A 20,578-nucleotide genomic window follows, 5' to 3' on the forward strand; every position below is an offset into this window, starting at 1 on the left:
GAAGTGCTGTGTTCTTGGAGTCCCAGCAGGAGTTCCACATCCCTTTGTCCCTGTATGGGTGGTACTACCTCCTACCACCTGGTTCAGATGGTACCCGCTAGGGTTCTCCACTGCCAAGGTACTGATCTGCCTTTGTAAGTAATTTGTGGGGAGACAATTTGAGACTATATACATAGCCTAAATCATTTATATAAGCAGAAAAAGTACTGCTATTTCCCATTTTCAGTCTTACAACCTGTAAAGCATTGAGCTTGCCTCCTGATTCTGACCAGCAAGGAGTCCCTATCCCCCCTCTATTATAAAATGTTTGTAGCAATCTAGAGCACTAGAGTCTCAGAAGGAAGGTTGGGCAATCTACTTTCATAGTGATACTGCCTCGGAAACCCAAGGAGGGTTCTCTATGGTTCAGGTCTGACTCGACGGCACATAACAACAGCAGAGCACTAGGTCGGCTTATGTTAGATTTCCTAAACTAGCCTAAGGAGGCGTTTACCTGAGGCTCTTAGAAAGATACACATACCCAGGCCCTTTCGAAATCTCCAAGAGAACCTACTTTTTTTTAGCAAGTGGCTCCCAAGTGGCTCCCGGGGAGTTCTATCTTCAAGCCCAGTTTGGGAAACACCTCACTTAATAGTAGTGTTTAGCCATCGGCTTGCTGAGGTGGGGCCAGGTACTGGGAGGTCTCAGGAACAGATGAGACAAACAACAGTCACACTGATTTTGTTTGTTGTCCTGATTCATAGTGACCCCATGTGACAGTGAAGAACTGCCCCATAGGGTTCTCTTGGCTTAAATCTTTAGAGAACAGATCGCCAGGTCCTTCTGTGAAGCTGCAGGGTGGGTCTGACCCACCAACCCTTCAGTTAGCAGCCGAGTGCTTAACTGTTGCACCACCAGGACTTAGTTGTTGTTAGATGCCATCAGGTTGATTCTGACCCACAGCGACCCCATCTACAATAGGTCCTGCACCCGCCCCACGACTGTTGCTATGCTTCAGCCAATCACTGCAGCCACAGTGTCAATCCATCTCATTGAGTGTCTTCCCCTAGTTCGTTGGCCCTCTACTTGTCCAAGCATCAGTCATGACCTTCTCCAGTTCGAGTCCTTCCTGGTAACATGTCCAAAGTACGTGAGACAAAGTCTTGCCATCCTCACTTCTAAGGCGCATCCTTGTACTTCTTCTGAGACAGATTGGTTTCTTCTTTTCCCAGTCTGTGGTATATTCACCATCACTATCATTCAAATGCCTCAGTTCTAGAGTCTTCCTTTTTCACTGTCCAGCTTTCACATGTACATGTTATGAGGTGCCGTTGATTCAGCTCCAGCCTATAACTACCCTGTGTATCAGAGAACAAGTCACCACTAGGTCCACACCCTCCACATGGTTGCTGCTGCACTTGAGCCAATCACTGCAGCCACAGTGTTGGTGCATCTAATTCAGAGGCTTCCCGGTTTTCACACCCTCTCCTTTACCAAGCACGTTAGCCCTCTCCAGAGACTGGTCCCCGCATGACCAGGGCTTAGTAGCTCACATTTATTAAGCACTGATTTTGTGCCAGGCCCTGTTCTAATTCTTTACGTGGACAATTTCATTAGGAGCTCTGGTAGCATAGTGCCTGAGGCATTTGACTGCTAACCAGAAGGCTGTCGGTTCAAACCCACCAGCCACTCCTCGGAAGGAAGGTTGGGCAATATCTACTTCCGTAGTGATACCACCTCGGAAACCCAAGGAGGGGTTGCTATGAGTCGGATCCAACTCATATTTATTAAGCATTTATTTTGTGCCAGGCCCTGGTCTAATACTTCACATGGACAATTTCATTGTTGTTGTTGTTGTTGTTGTTAAGTGCCGTCGAGTCGTTTCCGACTCATAGCGACCCCATGCACAGCAGAACGAAACACTGCCCGATCCCGCGCCAGACCCACAATCCCTGCTATACTTGAGCCCATCATCGCAGCCACCGTGTCAATCCATCTCGTTGAAGGCCTCCCCCTCTTTTGTCGACCCTCCACCCTACCAAACATGACATCCTTCTCCAGGGAATGGTCCCCTTTGACAACATGACCAAAATAGGTGAGACGAAGTCTGGCCATTCTTGCTTCCAAGGAGCATTCCAGCTGCACTTCCTCCAGGACAGATCTGTTAGTTCTTTTAGCAGTCCATGGTACTTTCAGCATTCTTCGCCAGCACCACAACTCAAAAGCATCAACTCTTCTTCGGTCTTCCTTATTCATTGTCCAGCTCTCACATGCATACGAGGCGATTGGAAATATCATGGCTTGTGTCAGGCGCACCTTAGTCCTCAAGGAGATATCCTTGCTCCTCAGCACTTGATACAGTTCCTTTGCAGTTGACTTTCCCAATGCTACACGTCGTCTAATGTCCTGACTGCTGCTCCCGTTGGCATCGATTGTAGAACCAAGCAACGTGAATTCTTTGACAACCTCAATCTTCTATTTATTGTGATGCTGCTCATTGGTCCAGTTGTGAGGATTTTTGTTTTCTTTATATTGAGATGTAATCCATACTACAGACTGTATTCTTCAACCTTCATCAGTAGGTGCCTTAAGTCATCCTCACTTTCAGCAAGCAAAGTTGTATCATTAGATTCCCCTAATTCTCTGAGGAAGACACTACTGATGTCACCATTTTACAGATAAAGAAACTGAAGTACAAAGATACTAGAATAGCTTGTCCAAGGTCACATTGTGAGTTGGATGCTGGAAGGAGACTCCAGGCAATCTGACTCCAATCCTAAACACATCTCTAACTGTAATTAGGAACCAAGCCGGATCACTTCCTGGCCTGAGCAAATTACTCTCCCTCTCTGGCCTCCACTTCCTCTTCTGTGTAATGGGATTGCTATTAGTTCCCCTCCTGCTGGGCTGGTTAGGAGGATTCAATGACATTGGCCTTCCTGGAGTAAGCCTGAGGGTCTGGTTGTGATCATCTTTCTGGGGCTAAAGGGGGAGGAGTCAATCAAAATTGCTTGAGGGCAGGCCTCATGTCAGGAACTAGAGATGAAAAAATTATCATCGTTATGGTTATTCCTGTACTCAGGGTGCCCAGCTGAGCCCTGAGGCAGGACAACAGTGGTAACAAGAGAGGAATAAAGGTGACAGTATCCAGAGACCACATCAAGGACAGGCCAGGTCCCTACCTGGCTGCCTCCACCTTGGACTGCCCATCTGAGTCTCGCCCCTTCTGCCTTCCAAGTTCTAGCTTCTTGGTTGAGGGCTTGCCTCCCCACAGTGATGCACAGTGGGACCAGCCAGAGCATGGGGGAGGGGCACTGCCCATTTGAGGCTCTCTTTACCACTGCAAAAACCAAACCAAACTCACTGCCATGCCGTCGATTCCGACTCATAGTGACCCCCTTTGGGTTTCCAAGGCGGTAAATCATTGAAAAAGTAGATTGCCCAGTCTTCCTTTTGCGGAGTGACTGGTGAGTTTGAACCACCAACCTTCTGGTTAGCAGTCAAATGCCTTAGGCATTATGTGACCAGAGCTCCTTTTTACCACTGCACCAGACCCTAATTCTGAGATTGGTGAGTTGCCATGGAAGCAAGGCCCCATTAGTTCCATTTTCAATTCCAGAAATTTTAATCGCATTTGTTTGGGCCCAAATACGGGGATACAGTGATATACAAGACAGACACAATCCTTGCTCTCAAGAGTTTAACTTCTGGTGGGGAAGACAAGCATTAATAAAATTACACGATTGAATAAGAAGGTTGCCTGACCCAGTAGATGCTCAGGACATTTATGAGGCTAATATACATCTGGGAGAGTTGCCAGATTCAGCAAATAAAACTATAGATCATCTGGTTAAATTTGAATCTCAGATAAACAATCAAGTCTTTTTTTTACTAACATACATCCTATGCCTTCTTTGGGACATACTTATACTGAAAAATTATTTATGGTTTACCTGAAATTCACATTAAATTATATATGGCCATTTAACTGAAATTCATATTAACTAGAGAGAGAAACTGAAATTCACATTAACTGGAGAGAGCGAGTCTGTGTTCGTGAGTGTGTGTGCATGTGATTTGGGTGAAAGTTTACAGAGCAACTTGCTTTTCCGTTCAACAATTCCTACACGTTTTGTTTTGTGATATTGACTGCAGTCTCCACAATGTAATAGCACTCTTCCCACATCCTCCCTGTGTTTACCATTTTCATTTGTCCTTCTTTCCCATCCCTTCCTGCCTTATGAGCTTTCTCCCTGAGCAAATGCTGCCCTTTGGATTTTGTATGGTTCATGGTTCTAAGGAGTACCGCCCTGGTGTTATTGTTCACCTTATAGGCCTGTCTGGCCGAAAGTGGATTCCTGGGGTCAGTTCAATTCCAAGCCTTAGTTCAAGGCTGTGGTCTTGGGGGTCCCACGAGTCCCTATCAGACCAGTAAAACTTTATGACATTTTCTCTCACTCCATCCAGGACCTCCTATTGTGATCCCTTTCAGAGTGGTCAGCTGTGGTTCCTGGGCAACATCTAGTTCTTCAGGTCTCAGCGTTTTGGAGGCCGAGGTTCACACGGTCCATCAGTCCTTCGGACTAATTGTTTCCTTGTGCCTTTGGTTTTCTTCACTCTTCTTTGCTCCGGACGGGAGAGACCGATAGCTGCACCTTAGATGGCTGCTTACAAGCTTTTAAAACTCTGCTACTCACCACAGTAGGTAATAGAACATTGTCTTTGTGGAATATGTTATGCCAGTTGACCTTAGAGACCCCCAAGACTGTGGTCCTGAAAATATTGTATAAGTCCGTTATTGTAAAACTTAAGGAAAGGTTTATCTATTGAAGGAAATTTTCTTTGTTGGTTACCAGGGGTGGGAGGGGAGGGGAGGGAACGCTGTTAGATAGATAGTGATAAATATTGATTTGGGTGAAGAGAAGGGCAATGTACCAAATGGGAGTGACCAATATGGCACCATTGAGGATGAGAAAGACATAGAGAGGTACATGGGAGGTACAGACAACAAATATGAACCCTTTTGCATATACAGTACTGAGTTGTCAGTGAAGGCAAACAGGGGTATATGGACGGATAGATAGGGGGACAGGCTAAACAATTAGGTATGTCTAAATGGGGAGTGTATCCAAGATCATATATAGGGTTGGCAGACAATGGTCCTATAAGTTTATGTGAGTGATCAGAATTCCCAGGTGTATAGTAGAGCTGACAAGGGGCAAGGTTATGGTCATTGCTTCGTCATAGCCAGCTACCCAGAGCGACCGAGTAGTTGATCCTGCGGGCTTGGGACCATAGTCGCAGGGGACATCAAGCTCAATTGGCATAACATACTATATAAAACATTGTTCCACCTCCTACTTTGGTGAGTAGTGACTGGGATCTTAAAAGCTAGCAAGCTGCCATCTAGATGCAACAATGGGTGTCTCCTCATCAAGAAGAAAGAAGAAAACCAAAATGAATGGAAACAATCAGTCCTAGCGACTGGTACACCATCTGATCTGCAACCTATATAACTATGAGACCAGAAGAACTAAATGGTGCCCGGCTACCAATGTCATCCACTTGGAAGGGATGTAGGAGATCCTGCATAAAGAGGGAGAACAATGTGGAACAAAACTCAAAATCATTTGGAGGCAAAAAAAAAAAAAAAAAAAAAGGTGGTGGGGACCAGGTTTGCTGGTCCAATAGAGCCTGGTGTAACCACTGAGACTATGGCCCCTAGCTGCCCTTCAGGTCTGGAATTGTACCCACACCTGTGGTTTCCGCCAAACAAAGTACAGGCAAGTGAGTTAAACATTTACCTCAAGTAGACATACACCCTGGAGAGAACAATCATGGGAGAAGGAAGGGCTGCTTATGCACAGGGAGATAGCTCAGGGTGCAGAAGAGTATGGAGGGATGGACATTGGGAAGAGGTAACTATGGGGAGGAAGTGCGAGGGGAGCTGTTGCATTGTAAATTTTGGTCAATGACATGAGACAAAGTATATGTGAACTGCTGTATGAAAAGTGAATTTACTCTGTAAATCTTCACCCAAATCAAAATAAAATTAAAAACAAAACAAAAAAAAAGACTGTGGTCCTGAGGCCCAGGCCCAGTGACTCATTCCCTCAAGGTGTTTGATTATGGTTACATTTTCATAGCTTTGTCCCTCTCAGGCTGGTGTCTCCAGAGAAGCAAAACCACTGAAGCTTTGATATATATATATATGGAGCTCTGGTGCTGTAGTGGTTAAGGCATTTGGCTACCAGCTGCTCCATGGAATAAAGATGAAACAGTTTGCTTCCATAAAGATTTACAACCTTGGAAAGCCAATGCGGATCACTATGAGTTGGAATCAACCCTATGGCAGTGAGTCTGGTTTTGGTTTATAAATTTATATATAACATTGAAGTTGTCAGGGATTTCATTTCGCTTGGGTCCATGATCAACACCCATGGAAGCAAGCAGTCAAGAAATCAGACTTTGTACTGCACTGGGAAAATCTGCTACAAAAGACCTCTTAAAGTGTTAAGAACCAAAGATGTCACTTTAAGGTGCACCTAACCCAAGCCATGGTATTTTCAACTGCATCACATGCATGTAAAAGCTGGACAATGAATAAGGAAGACCGAAGAAGAGTTAATGCCTTTGAATTGTGGTGTTGGCAAAGAACACTGAAAATCCCATGGCTTACCAGAAGAAGGAACAAATCTGTCCTGGAAGAAGTGCAGCTGGAATGCTTCTTGGAAGTGAGAATAGCCAGACTCTGTCTCACCTACTTTGGTCATGCTGTCAGAATGGGCCATTCCCTGGAGAAGGATAGCATGCTTGGTAAAGTAGAGGGTCAGCAAAGAAGGGGAAGACCCTCAACAAGATGGATTGACACAGTGGCTACAATGATGGGCTCAAACATAGCAAGGATTGTGAGGATGGTGCAGGACTAGGCAGTGTTTCTGTCATACATAGGGTCACTATGAGTCAGAACCGACTTGACAGCACCTAACAATAACAAATACGTATGTATGTATATTGTATATGTGTGTATATATGTATGTATGTATGTATGTGTATATATAAGCTCGGGAGCTCTGGTAGCATAGTACCTAAGGCACTTAACTACTTAACTGCTAACCAGAAGGCTGGTGGTTCAAACCCACCAGCCACTCCTTGGAAGGAAGATGGGGCAATCTACTTCCGTAGTGATACCGCCTTGGAAATCCAAAGAGGGGTCACTATGAGTCGGGTCCAACTTGACAGCACATAACAACAATATATAAGCTCTGGTGATGTAGTGCTTAAGGCATTTAGCTGCTAACCAGAAGGCTGGTAGTTCAAATCCACCAGCCACTCCACAGAAGGAAGACTGGGCAATCTACTTCTGTAAAGATTTACCACCTTGGAAACCCAAAGAGGGTCGCTATGAGTCAGAACTGACTCGGTGGCAGTGAGTTTGTGTGTGTGTGTGTGTGTGTGTATGTAGAGAGAGAGAGAAAGGAAAATCTCAAGGCAACAGCTCAAGCAGTTGGAGAGGCTGGGTCAGACTTTAAGATGGAGGCTTCGCAGGGGCTGATGAGCCCCAGATCAGCAGGCAATACAACAGGCTGCTGATTCTGGAGGCTGCAGTGTAGTAAATTACCTGGTATGGATTTTCTAGCCATAAGTCTTTGTAAAACTCCATGGTGGAATTTGCCGTGAGCAGCTGAGTAGCTCCTGATTGTTAAAGTTATCCACCTGGGGTATTTCTGTTGGGAGCAGCACAAAGCAATGTTCTGGAAGGTTCCTGCTCTCTCTCAGGTGTATAGGATTCTGATGTTGGGATTGGTTAGTTTGCCACTCTGCCAGGCTCAAAAGGAGCCCTCCTAGAGGCAGAAGAAATCTCTCACTGCCAGCTGGGAGATTCAAGAGACACGCAATGCTGGGAGACACTGAGAGACATACACTGCTGGAAGAGAGACACTGAGAGACACGCACTGCTGGGAGAGAGACAGAGAGACTGTGGGCTGACAGACAGTGGGCTGAGAGAGACTGAGCGTGTTCCTTCCCTAATAAACCCCATAATCTGTGAGTTGTGTGTGACTACTGCAGTGAATTATAGAACCCAGCAAAGAGGTGGTGGGTGCTATGGGAGGAACGGTTGGTGCCAGGGTTGGTGAAAGGGCTGGAGGGAGGTAGCATGTCTGGCCTCACCTGGGCTGCTGATGGTGATTCTGTCTTCCTCTTGTGGGGTTAGAGGAGGTCAGAAGTTGTGGCCTCCCTGCCCCTTTGGCAGAGGCTAATGAATCTAAAATTGGCAGATAAGATGGCAGGCTGTTGGCTTGCAGGCTGCAAAGGTAACAGTCCCAAGATCAGCAGGCAGTATGGCAGCCACTAGTTCAAGTCCAGATGATGAACCAGATACAGGATCTCCAGCAAAAAGCCAGGGAGCTTTTCCAGAGCTTTTCCATATATATTGGAAGCAGTTCACACCCCAAAGGAAACTCTCAACTGACTGACGGCTCATAGCAGATCTCATCATGGAGGTGATTACATTACATCAGATCTCATCACGGGTGATAACTATACCGTAACTGCTAAACCACTTAGAATCCTGGCCCAGCCAAGTTGACACACAACCTTAACTATCACCCTCTGTGTTTTCTACTATATTCATGGTTTTACTTGTCAACTTTAGGCTTGTCAGTCTCAGCAGCCAGCAGCTGTCTGAGTGAAGAGAAGCCTCTAGTTCCAGTGGGCCATGGTTATATTTGCAGCACATATAAATGTTGTTGTTAGCTGCCATTGAGTCAGCTGCAATTCATAACGACCCTGTGTACAACAGAACAAAACACTGCCCAGTCCTGCACCATCCTCACAACACTTACTATGCTTGAGCCCATCATTGCAGCCACTGTGTCCATCCATCTCATTAAGGGTCTTCCCTTTTTTCCTCTGATGCTCTACCAAGCATGATATCCTTCTTCAGGGAATGGTCTCCTCTGACAATGTGACCAAAGTAGGTGAGACGAACTCTGGCTATTCCCTCTTCTTCCAGGACAGATGTGTTCCTTCTTCTGGCAGTCCATGGTATTTTCAATATTCTTTGCCAACACCACAAATTCAAAGGCATCAACTCTTCTTCAGTCTTTCTTATTCATTGTCTAACTTCCATATGCATATGAGGCGATTGAAAATACCATGGCTTGGGTTAGATACACCTTGTCTTCAAAGTGACATCTTTGCTCCGTAACACTTTAAAAAAGGTCTTTTGCAGCAGATTTGCCCAGTGCAATATGACATCTCATTTCTTTAAATTTTATTGAGCAAATTTTATTTTACAAATTCATCTTCTATACAGCAGTTCACATACACTTTGTCTCATGACATTGACTGTAACCTCCCACAATGCAACAGCTCCCCTCCCACTTCTTCCCCATAACCACCTCTTCCCTGTGTCCTTCCCTCCCATACACTCCTGCCGCCCCCCAGCCCCCCAGCTGTCTCCCTGGGCATACACAGCCCTTCTATTCTCCCATGATTGATCTCTCCGAAGAGTGTATCTACCTAATTTAAATATTCACCTCAGCAATATGACATCTAATTTCTTGACTGTATGGTATGTATGGTGTTTAAGTTTGTGTGTCAACTTGGCTGGGCAGCTGGTGATAGTTATTCCCCATGATGAGACTGGCAATCAACTCCATGGTTTAGGAATATGATCTGCTTCCCATATATAAGAAACAGCTTTGGTAATGGTCTCTAGCTTATGGCACGCTTAAACCCATGGCATGTAGCCATGTCATTGTTCAGCAGCCTGCTGTGCTCTGCTGACCTTGGGACTTTCAATGGAGTTGAATTAATGGCCTGCCGTGTGGTTTGGTAACATCAGGACTGTGCCTTTTTACTTGTCAACTTTAGGCTTGTCAGTCTCAGCAGCCAGCAGCTGTCTGAGTGAAGAGAAGCCTCTAGTTCCCGTGGGCCAGGAGTAGGAGGCAAAGCTGAAGCCCAAGGTTAAGGGGCTTTTACCCAGTCCCTAGAGCCTGGCACTTTGAACTCAAACGTAAAGCCTCCAAACTGTCAGAGAATAAACTCTTGTTTGTTAAAGCCATCCCATTTGTGGGATGATTTGGTGAAGAGAAGCACTGGGTAACCACAACAGGTGTTGATTGTGGATCCAAGTGAAATGAAATCTTAGACAACTTCAATCTTTTCTCCATTCATTGTGATGTTGCTTATTGGTCCAGTTGTGAGGATTTTCAGGTCCTTGATGTTGAGGTGTAATCCATACCGAAGACTGTAGTCTTTGATCTATATCATTAAGTGCTTCAAGCCATCTTCCCTTTCAGCAAGCAAGATTGTATCATCTACATATTATAGGTTGTTAATGAGTCTTCTTTCAATCTTGATGCTGTGTTCTTTATATAGTCCAGCTTCTCAGATTATTTGCTTAGCATAGAAATTGAGTAAGTATGGTGAAAGGATACACCCTGGACGCACACCCTTCCTAATTTTAAACCATGCAGTATCTCATTCTGTTCAAATGACAGCCTCTTGCTCTATGTATAGGTTCCTCACAAGCACAATTAAGTGTTCTGGAATTCCTATTCATCACAATGTTATCCATTAATTTGTTATGTTCCATATAGTCAAATGCCTTTGCATAATCAATAAAACACAGGCAAACATCTTTCTGGTATTCTTTGCTTTCAGCCAAGACCCATCTGACATCAGCAATGATATCCCTAGTTCCATGTCCTCTTCTGAATCCAGCTTGCACTTCTAGTTCTCTGTCAATATACTTCTGCAACCATCTTTGAATTATCTTCAGCAAAATTTTACTTGTGTGTGATATTGATGATATGGTTTGATAATTTCCATACATAATACATATGTAGAAATATCCTTAAAGCTATATATATTCATGGATATGGTCCCATTCGCCTTAGAGGGAGTCTTGTATTTTATCTGACAACCTTAAAATTGGGCAATGGAGTTACAGAGGTAGAGAAATGAGAACCACGACCTCCAGGAGCTTACTTTCTAGTAAACCTGTTGCCACAGAGTAGATTCCAACTCATAGCAATGCTACAGGTCAAAACAGAAATGCCTCATGGATTTCCAAGGCTGTTGTCTTTATGGGAGCAGACTGCCATGTTTTTCTCCTGCAGAGTAGCTGGTGGGTTCCAACCACCCTTTTCAGTTAGCGGCAGAGCCCTTAAGCACTATGCCACCAAGGCCCCCATGATCTATTGGGGGCATTTATACCCCTGCTTAGTAAATGCCCTTCTTAATGTTAGGAGTGTTCTGCAGGAGCGTAACACGTGAAGTTCTAATGCAGATAGCCGCTGTAATTGGGACACAAGGTGGGTGAGCCAAGAATTCGAGGCCTGTGTGCAGCCCCTCACCTGGTGTCTTAGTCCAGAGTGCTGCTTCCCTGACAGGATGTCTCAGTCTTCTAGTGATGCTTAACAGAAACACTGCAAGTGGATGGCTTGAACAAACAGAAATGCTCATGGTTTAGCAGGCTAGAAGTCCAAATTCAGGACACCAGCTCTAGGGGAAAGCTTTCTCTCTGTACCAGCTCTGGAGGAAGGCCCTCGAGTCCTTCTAACGTCCATGGCCCAGAGTCCGTTGGCGATCTCCATGTGTCTTGGCATCAGTCTTCCCCTGCGTCTAGAAAGTCAGTGAGTAGTTGTTAGTTCTGATATAGAACCTCCCTTTCTCCTTTGTTGTCATTGCTGGGTGCCAGAGTCAATTCCAACTAATAGCAACCCTGTGTGACAGAACAGAACTGCCCCAAAGAGTTCCCAGACTGTAATCTTTATGGGAGCAGATTGCCAGGTTTTCTCCCATGGAGCCTATGGGTGGGTTTGAACCGCCAAACTTTTGGTTAGCAGCCAAGTGCTTAAGAACTGTCCCACCAGGGCTCCTTTCTCTACAAAGAAGAAGGTCATTTATTACGTAGCTACTATTTACTGGCCTCTTACCATGAACGTGTATCAGTTTGTTATGATGTAATTTAATGTCTGAATCCCTAGTGCCTAGCACAGTGCTGGCACATAAGTACTTAGTAGATACCACATATATCTGATTATAAGGAAATTGCCCATTCTTCCCTTGAAAGATTAAAGTTTTCCAGCCAAATTGAACCCAAGAGCTTTTATCACCGCGGATGAAATTCTCAAATATCTACCTAAACAAATGTAGAAATATTGCTTCTGTCTACTCATACATTTCAGGAACAGTTTTAGCCACTTGCATCTTTGACATCAGAGTAGATAACGTCATATCCCAGGGCACATCCTTTTCAAACTCTTTAAGCTGCTTGAGAGCTGGCACTTTCTGCATCTGTGGATGATGCCTGCAGTCTCATCCCAAGCCCCAAGTACCCATTTGTAACACACCACTGATTCTCCCATCTGTTCCTCATGGAGTCTTCTTCTCTTCTCCGAAAGACACTTCTATTCACCCAGACATTCAGGCTCCAGACTTAGGAGTTTTTTTTAAAATTTTTATCGTGATTTGGGTGAAAGTTTACAGAGCAAATTCGTTTTCCATACAGTACCTCGTACACGTTTTGTTTTCACAATATTGACTGCAATTCCCCACAGTGTAACATCTCTCTCCCCACTTCCTCCCTGTAGTTAACGTCCCTGTGTCCTTCCCTCCCATGCACTCCAGCCCCCTGAACTGTCTCCCTGTGCAAACACTGCCCTTCTGTTCTCCCACAGGTTGACTGATTGCTCCAAGGAGTGTATCTGTCTGATGTAAATGTTCACTCCATATGCCTGTCTACTGTTTGGCTGGAGGCCACAAGAGTTCAGTTCCAGACCTGAAGGGTAACTAGGGGCCACAGTCTCAGGGGTCTCACTTGTCTCTATCAGACCAAGTAAACCTTTTTTTCAGTTAAGTAATTTATTAATATATCGATGGAGGAATAAATTGATTAATATATAAGTAGAGAGTCCAAAAAACCCTCGCTGCCGTCAAGTCAATTCCAAACCCTGGTCTTTCATGATCTTTTTGTCCCACATTGTTCTCTGGGAGTCAGACTCCTCTCACACCTCAAGAAGTGTCTGACCAAACTGGACCACTTCAGCGCTCCTGTTCCTACCACATGGTTCCTAGCCACCATCACCTTCGTCTCGGTCTCTCCCTGGGACACTCCTTTCCCTATATGCTGCCAGGATTCTATTTAAACTGAAGCCAGCTCATGTCACTCAGAAGCAGAAGCCCCCAATGTACCAGCTTCATCAAAGTCCTCCTGACCTACCAGACCCTGGACGACCCGTCTTCCACATGGCTCCTTCGTCCTTTCCAGCTTGACTGTCTCGGCCACCTCTTCACTGCAGTTCCTCAAGGGTACACACATGCTCCCATCTCCAGGCCTCTGAACTTGGTTCCCTCTGCTGTAATGTTCTTCCCATACATTCACTTGGCTTGTCCCCTCTTTCATTCAGGCCTTAAATTTCATTCTTAAAAATCTATGGCATAGCGCCTAAGGCATTTGACTGCTAACCAGAAGGCTGGAGGTTCAAACCCACCAGCCACTCCTTGGAAGGAAGGTTGGGCAATCTACTTCCTTAGAGATGTATCCCAAGGAGGGGTCGCCGAGTTGAATTGACTCGATGGCAGTGAGGTTTTTTTTTTTTTGGTATTTTGGTATGACAAGGGATTTCAAGAACAGCCCGTGTACTTGCCCCCTGAGGAAACAGAGGCAGAGATTACAACTTCCTGACTTGTAACGAGAACTCAGAGCTTAAGTGGTCCTTAAGCCAAAGTAGTCTGTATGGATGTGGGGGGGCGAGAGGATCCCCAGGTTTCTGGCTTGAGCAGCTTCTGGTACCTGCCGAAGGGAATGACAGGGAAGACGGAGGGGCCCAAGTGGAGGCAGCTGGACAGGAGCAGCTCAGTCTGGGCCATATCAACCACAAGGTTCCCATGGGATGGGGATGGGCATGGAGAAGCCCAGATGAGCTCAGCAGCCAAGCCTCACGTGAGAAGCCACGAGACGGCAGGCACAGTGCTCAGGCCTTGCATACACTGCTCCTAGAATCCTAACATCCTTGTAAGGAATCACTATCCCCATTTCACGATAGAGAAGCAAGTTCAGAAAGGGGACATCTGCCAGACATCCCCAACCAGTGGCAGAGTGTAGAGTCAAACACACTAGGGACTGAAATCTTAGCTTGTGGAACCTGTGACGTCCCTGCGTTACTGCCACGTCATGGGAGCGTGCCCAACAACCTTGCTTCCCGGAGCAGCCCACCTCTCGCCTCACTGGAGCTTTCCAGCTGTGGGAAGCAGGGACTGTGCTCATTGCCCAGCGAGGCCCAGCTGAGGAGTGTGATGGGAAGCCAGCCTGCCCCACTCAGTGACAGACAAGAACCTGTCCCTCAGCAGTCTTCTGGAGGCTTCCTGGCAAATGGTGTTTAATGAAAACAGTCATTACCACTTACCAGTTGGATATATTATGAAATTTATTTCTATTTTGCCTTTTAAAAGCCAGAACATAACAAATCTCACTTTCTGGAAAGTCATCTTATTAGAAATACATGAAGTGCACTTAATACGAGAAAGGAAGTTTCTCTGAACCACCAGCTGGATGGTGCTCCCCTCAGACCCTCCCACAAGCCTCTGTCCAGGCCCCTCCAGACCTTCCAGAGATGCTCTTGGCCCAGGGAGGCCTGAGCGAGCCATCTCCAGAAATTAGAGAGAGGAAGCCGACCTTAATGCTGGGACCCTCCCAAGCAACAGTGTGGCAGAAAGTTATTGCCTCAAATGGGCCCAGCCTTGCCCGGCAGGGAGGAAGCAGTCCCGCAGCAGGACACAGGCGAAAAGCATCGCCACATTCAGACTGAGATGTTTCACATGACAAAATGGACCTAATTTCATGTGCCTTTCGGTTGATCAGAGGTTCTGCTCCTACAAAGTAGGCTGACAAACGTTTTATACTTTATTAATATTCATGAACTATCTTGAATTTGGGGCTTCTTGACCTGTTACCCAAACCAAGTTTCCAGCAGACAGCTGTTACCAACAACTGTTCATCAGGAAACGTGGCTCCTTTAAGAACAGTCTATCTTGTCATCAGAGGCAATGGGGTGTGCTATCAGATTGCCTAAAACCTTTCTCTGCGTTTGGAGGGAAGGTTTACACACACCGACTTACAAGCTTAAACCAGCTTCACAAGGAAACCCACCAGTGACAGGCAAATAAAGCTCAGTCCAAACTGAGTCACCAAAAGAAGATACAGAGCCAGAATCCACTGGAGTCTCCCACCTCCTCCTCCTTATTCAACTCCTTTTCATGCTTCAAGGACAAGACTGTAAGCAAGCCCCCAAATAGACGTAAACCTGATGCCGTCACAGGAAAATAGCTCATTTAGTTGAAAATCAGAACGAAAAAGCCATGACCCTCCCACTTCTCTAAGGTGACCCTTTTGCTCCATTTATGGACATATAGGTTTTAACTTTCCTAACCTAGAAAACGCTTTCACTAAAAATATATGGTAACACCTTATCCTAAAAAGGCACCAGGCAGGCATTTAAGACTGAACCAGTTAACACTACGGGTGTGCGCAGGAGGAAAATACTATAACTGAACCTTCCCGCATCAGCCCAATAGGACTGGACTTCCAGCTTCTGGCAGCTGCCGCTAATGACAGCTCACAGGAAGCTGCGTAGCACGCTAAGTGGTTCTCACTGCCAGACGCACTGCTGCTAGAGCTCACACCCCTCAGGGACAAAGAAGCTTGTCTCATTTGTGCTATTTGTTACCCAGAAAGTCCGGGCTGGCCTGGAGGACCTGAGAGGTGAACACAGCCTGGAGGAACAAATACGAGACAAGAGCAGGTGGAAGTGGGAAGCTGGATTCTTCCAGGGGAGGCAGTAGCTGAGGATTAATAAAAGACTAGAGCATGTGACAAACAAGGTTAATGGGAGGGGATGACAGCTTTGGTAAGAGCCCAAGGGAAAGAGGGGGCTCTAACCTGGGCCCCTATTTCCCCTGCCAGAAGGGCCCTGTCCTTAATGCCATGGCTCACTCCCAGGTCTGTTGTACATTGACGGTGTTTCACGTGGAAGCTCTAGGATGGGAGATGGACAGCAGAGGCTGCTCACTGGTCTATGATGGAGCGCTGCAACACCTGAGTCATCATGTCCTCTTCATCAACATCGTAATCCTGCAGCAAAACACAGACATTCAGCTGCTGCAACTGTCTGCAGCTGCAAAGACTTGCTTTCAGTAAGTGAGGAAGGGCAGTCCAGTGATGGGCTTCGCCAGGGGCTTCCCGGGGCTAGACCTAGCCCCACTGGTTGCTATGCTAGCTGTCTAATGGTGGGCAATAACTTAACCTCTCCAGGCTCTACTGCTTTACCCTTCCAATGTGAACAAGGATGCCTCCCCTCACATGGACACTGTGAGGACCAGACAGCATACGTAAGACGCTTAGAAGGGGGCCTGGCACAGACCAAATGCTTGCCACATTTTAATGTAGCTCATTGGCAGGGGAAGCCAAAACCTGCACAAACACACTTGGTTGAGGGTTTTTTCTATACGGTGACTTCAGGGCCCAGCACAGAATGGGGTTTTTAGGACCATAACATACAAGAGAAACTATAGTAAAACTTTCTTTATTGAGACAAAATTATCTATTTGGGCATTTTTTAGCAATTCTACTCATCTCTACAGCGTAACAGAAAGCCTAGTTACCCTGAAGCCTCAACTGCTGGCACTGTTAAGACTCAGAATAAATAAATACTCTTTATGGCACCTTAGGAAAGATCTGGGCGTCCCTTCTCAGCTCCTGAAATGCAGACACTGAGACTTCATCCTACTCTAAAGCCTAACTTGACATTTTGTGTAAAGAAAGGTTCACTTCCAACAGTGGCCATGTTTCTCTCACTGGACTGTCAGGACAACAGTGTGCCACTTCAAAACCACCCAGCTCTGGGGGATGGATGCCAACTTGATGACCAGTTTGGCTCAGGAATGTGCTTTGTTTGACCTGAGGTATTAAAAAAATAAAATCTGTGACACTTCATGTGAAAGTCTGCATTTCTGGCTTCTGGAGGAGGGGTGGATAGGGAAGGAGACAGGCCACAGTGTGCCTGGCTTTCCATCAGTTCCAGAATCAGCTGGAAGTGACAGCAGCTACTCTCCCCATTGCCTTAATGAGCCACCCACTCTCCAGCTTGGAAATCCTCATGAGGACAGCTTCCAGTAATTGCTGGTCCCATGAGCACTTGAGCTTCAGATTGATCTATGTAGCTATACATACAAATTAAACAACAGGTAGAAACTATACACACCAAAAGTACGTGGGCAAAAAAAAAATTTTTAGGGGGGAAGAAAAAAGGCAAACTTGTCTAGATGACCAACCATTCATCTTCTCAAATACAAACCACACAACGAGGCTCTGGCCACCCACGTGGCTCATGAGTAGTGACCACACAGCTGCCCCTCCAGGGACTAGGCGCCCATTTCATCAGGTGACCAAGCTCAGCAATGGGGCCCAGAGCTCCCCACAGAAGCGAAGTGAGGGAGCTGTGCTGTCCCCGGGGAGAGAGCAGAGCCTGGGCTCCAGACTCACCACAAAAGTGTCGTAAGAAAACTGATGGCGGCGCTGGATGTGCTCTATGAAGTTGGCGCTGCGGTAGTTGGGGTCTCCCCAGGGCATCGAAGCACATATCGGACAAACCTTTCAACAAAGAAGCGAGGTCTTAGGCACCCAATGTCCAGACTGACATCAGCCTCCCATGGCCTGTGTCTGGCCTCCTTCCTTCCAAGACAGCTTCCCAGCCAGGGCCCAGTCACTCCCTCACATGCACATCAACATCTCAGCATCCCAGAAATACCACGTGTTTCCCATCCAAGTCAATGGCACTTGGGGGTGGGTAAAGGATTATGTCATGATGTCATCTTTTTTCTGATCCCTTACTAGGGTCAGGAAAGCATGTCAGTGCACGGAGGAGTACCGAGTATGGTCCTCTGTGGTAGTTAAGGTTGTGTGTCAACTTGGCTGGGCCTGGATGAGTGCGTGGGCAGCTAGTGGTAGTTATTCCCCCTGATGAGACTGGCAATCAGCTCCATGGTGGGACCTACCTACCACAAGCAGCTGAGTAGCTGCTTTGGGGATGCAGTCTGCTTCTACAATGTAACAAAAAGTCCAGTTACTCTGAAGCCTGAACTTCTGGCATTGCTAGACTCAGAGTAAATATATAAGCAGCAGCTTTGGTCATGGTCTCTAGCTTATGGCACGCTTGAATCCTACATGTAGCCGTGTTGTTGTTCAGCAGCCTGCCATGCTCTGCCGACCTGGGGACTTACAGTGGACTTGAATTAGTGGCCTGCCATGTGGTTTGGTAACATCGGGACTGTGCCTTTTTACTTGTCAACCTTGGGCTTGTCAGTCTCAGCAGTCAACAGCCGTCTGAGTGAAGAAATGCCTCTAGCCTCCAGTGGGCCAGGAGCAGGAGGCAGAGCTGAAGCTCAAGGTTGAGGGGCTTTCACCCAGTCCCTAGAGCCTGGCACTTTGAACTTGGAATTAAAGCCTCCAAACTGTAAGAGAAAAAACTCCTATTTGTCAAAGCCATCCCATTTGTGGTATATTCCTGTCAGAGCAGCACTAGGTAACCAGAACACCCTCTAACTCAGTATACAAGATGACCCAAACCCAAACCGAACCCACTGCCATGAAGTTGACTCTGATTCTTAGCAACCCTATAGGACAGAGGCAAACTGCTCCACAGGGTTTCCAGCGCTGTAAATCTTTACAGAAGCAGACTGCCCCATCTTTCTCTTGTGGCGCAGCTGACATACTGCTTAACAGCCCAATGCTTTAATGACAGCGCCACGAGAACTCCCTGATGACCCAAAAGCACAAAGAAATCAGGTAAACAACCAGACGAGTTATGTCCCAAGAACATATGTGCTGATCTGATAAAAGTAAATGCTCAGATGAGGGGAGTCAGGCTGAAGAGGCTTCATATCAGGGGTTGCTTTGGGCTTTGAAGGTTGGGAGGGATTTGGAAAAGCAACGAGAAGACAAAAGCCTGCTCCAGGGCAGAAGCAGCAGCTCTGGTGGCGTAGTCTCTAAAGCATCTGACAGCTAACCAGAAGACTGGCGGTTCAAACCCACCAGCCACTCCTCAGAAGGAAGACTAGGGAATCTACCTCCATAGAGATACGCCTCAGAAACCCAAGAAAGGGTCGCTGTGAGTTGAAACTGACTTGAGAGTTTTTTTTTTTTTTTTTTAGGAGAGAAGCAGCGTGGAAATCAGGCGAGGCGGCAGTACTAGAAGCAGCCAGACAACTAGTCTAGCTAGAATGGAAAATCTGTGCAGTTGAACAGGGAGGAGGTGGGGCGAGGCATAAATGCTCTGGTTTGGAGATGGAACCCCATCCCTCATTTGCAAGGAAGACAGGGTGATGAAAGGGCCTGGCAAGGCGGACTCTGAGTGGAAGACTCTTCCAGTGGAAGAGCTGCAGGTGTGGAGCTAGAGCATGGGTCAGGACCAGAGAGCAGGGAGGCAGTGTCCAGAGAAGGGCTGAATTACTGGAGTTAAGGAGCTCTAGATGAGGAAGAGCTAAACAGCGGACAGGAGGCTGAAGAAGAGAAGGCTTCAGTGGAGGCAGTAACTGGAGAGATTTCAGGAAGTCAAGAGAAGAGGGAGAAAGAGCATTCGGCTGTGGTACCAGAAACCACAGAGGTCAGCAACGCCAGCCAAAATTATGACTGCACATAACCTTTCGCCAAATGAGTCCACATCAAAGACTATTTTATGAAGTATGTAAATACAGGCAAAGATGTGTAAAAATTTATGGTAATGTTTAATAGAATGTGTAAAAGAAGTTGAATTGGCAAGTGGTTTGCTATCTTTTCATCACAACACATTTTTTTTTTTTTTAAAAAGGAAGCAAATTTACATGTATCTCGATGTGGAACAGCTGCCAAAAAAAACTGGCTATGGTACCTAGAACGTGCTCCATTTGCATTGAAGTGGGACACACCGCAATCTCATGAAGGACAGTCAAAGAGCCAGTCTTTCGAACATGTGATCTGGTATTTGTCCATAAGACTTATTTCAATTATTCAACTGTAAACTTCCACACAGTATTACTCAAATGCTAATGAGCATTCTATGAAGGCCGTTTTCTGATGTAGTGAAAAAAGACCTGGTTTAGGGGCCATAAGGACTGGGTTCAGGATGCTTCTGGCAGTAACTAGCCCTGTAAGGTGTGTTCCACGTAATCTGAACAGCACACTGGTTTCTGCACTCACTCACCCCTGAAAGTGAAGGCTGAGCAAGTGACGGCAGGAACCAAACTGGATCACCTCTACTATTTTTACTGAACGTCCTATTTTGCTTTTCACAATTACCAACATAGTTGAGGCCTTCCAGTTCAGTTTAAAATTGAAAATGGGTAGTGGGAGCAGAGGTGGGTGGTATTCTTGTCTGTGTCTATGCACACCTGCTCTCTCAGTCAGCAATCAGTCATTAAGAACCGTTAACTAAAACCTCTTGAAGATGGAGTTGAACATTAGAAAAACAATCAATGTCATCCACCACATAAATAAAACAAAGGAGAAGAACCACATGATCATATCAATTGATGCAGAAAAGGCATTTGATAA

General features: G+C 46.1%; 1 protein-coding gene across 1 annotated transcript in view; it reads right to left on the reverse strand.

Annotated features, from left to right (window-relative positions):
- Positions 1 to 16,057: 16,057 nt before the first annotated feature.
- RNF114 (ring finger protein 114) overlaps positions 16,058 to 20,578 on the reverse strand; it is a 20,616-nt gene continuing 16,095 nt past the window's right edge. Inside the window, exons 5-6 of the mRNA XM_007938322.2 lie at positions 17,534 to 17,641; positions 16,058 to 16,123 (exon numbers count right to left, since the gene is read on the reverse strand). Of these exons, the coding sequence (XP_007936513.1) occupies positions 16,058 to 16,123; positions 17,534 to 17,641 (174 nt within the window). The remainder of the gene's footprint in view (positions 16,124 to 17,533; positions 17,642 to 20,578) is intronic.

Source organism: Orycteropus afer, unplaced genomic scaffold (assembly GCF_000298275.1).
Source record: "Orycteropus afer afer isolate SDZICR_OR568_19922 unplaced genomic scaffold, OryAfe1.0 scaffold00049, whole genome shotgun sequence".
Classification (NCBI taxonomy): domain Eukaryota; kingdom Metazoa; phylum Chordata; class Mammalia; order Tubulidentata; family Orycteropodidae; genus Orycteropus; species Orycteropus afer.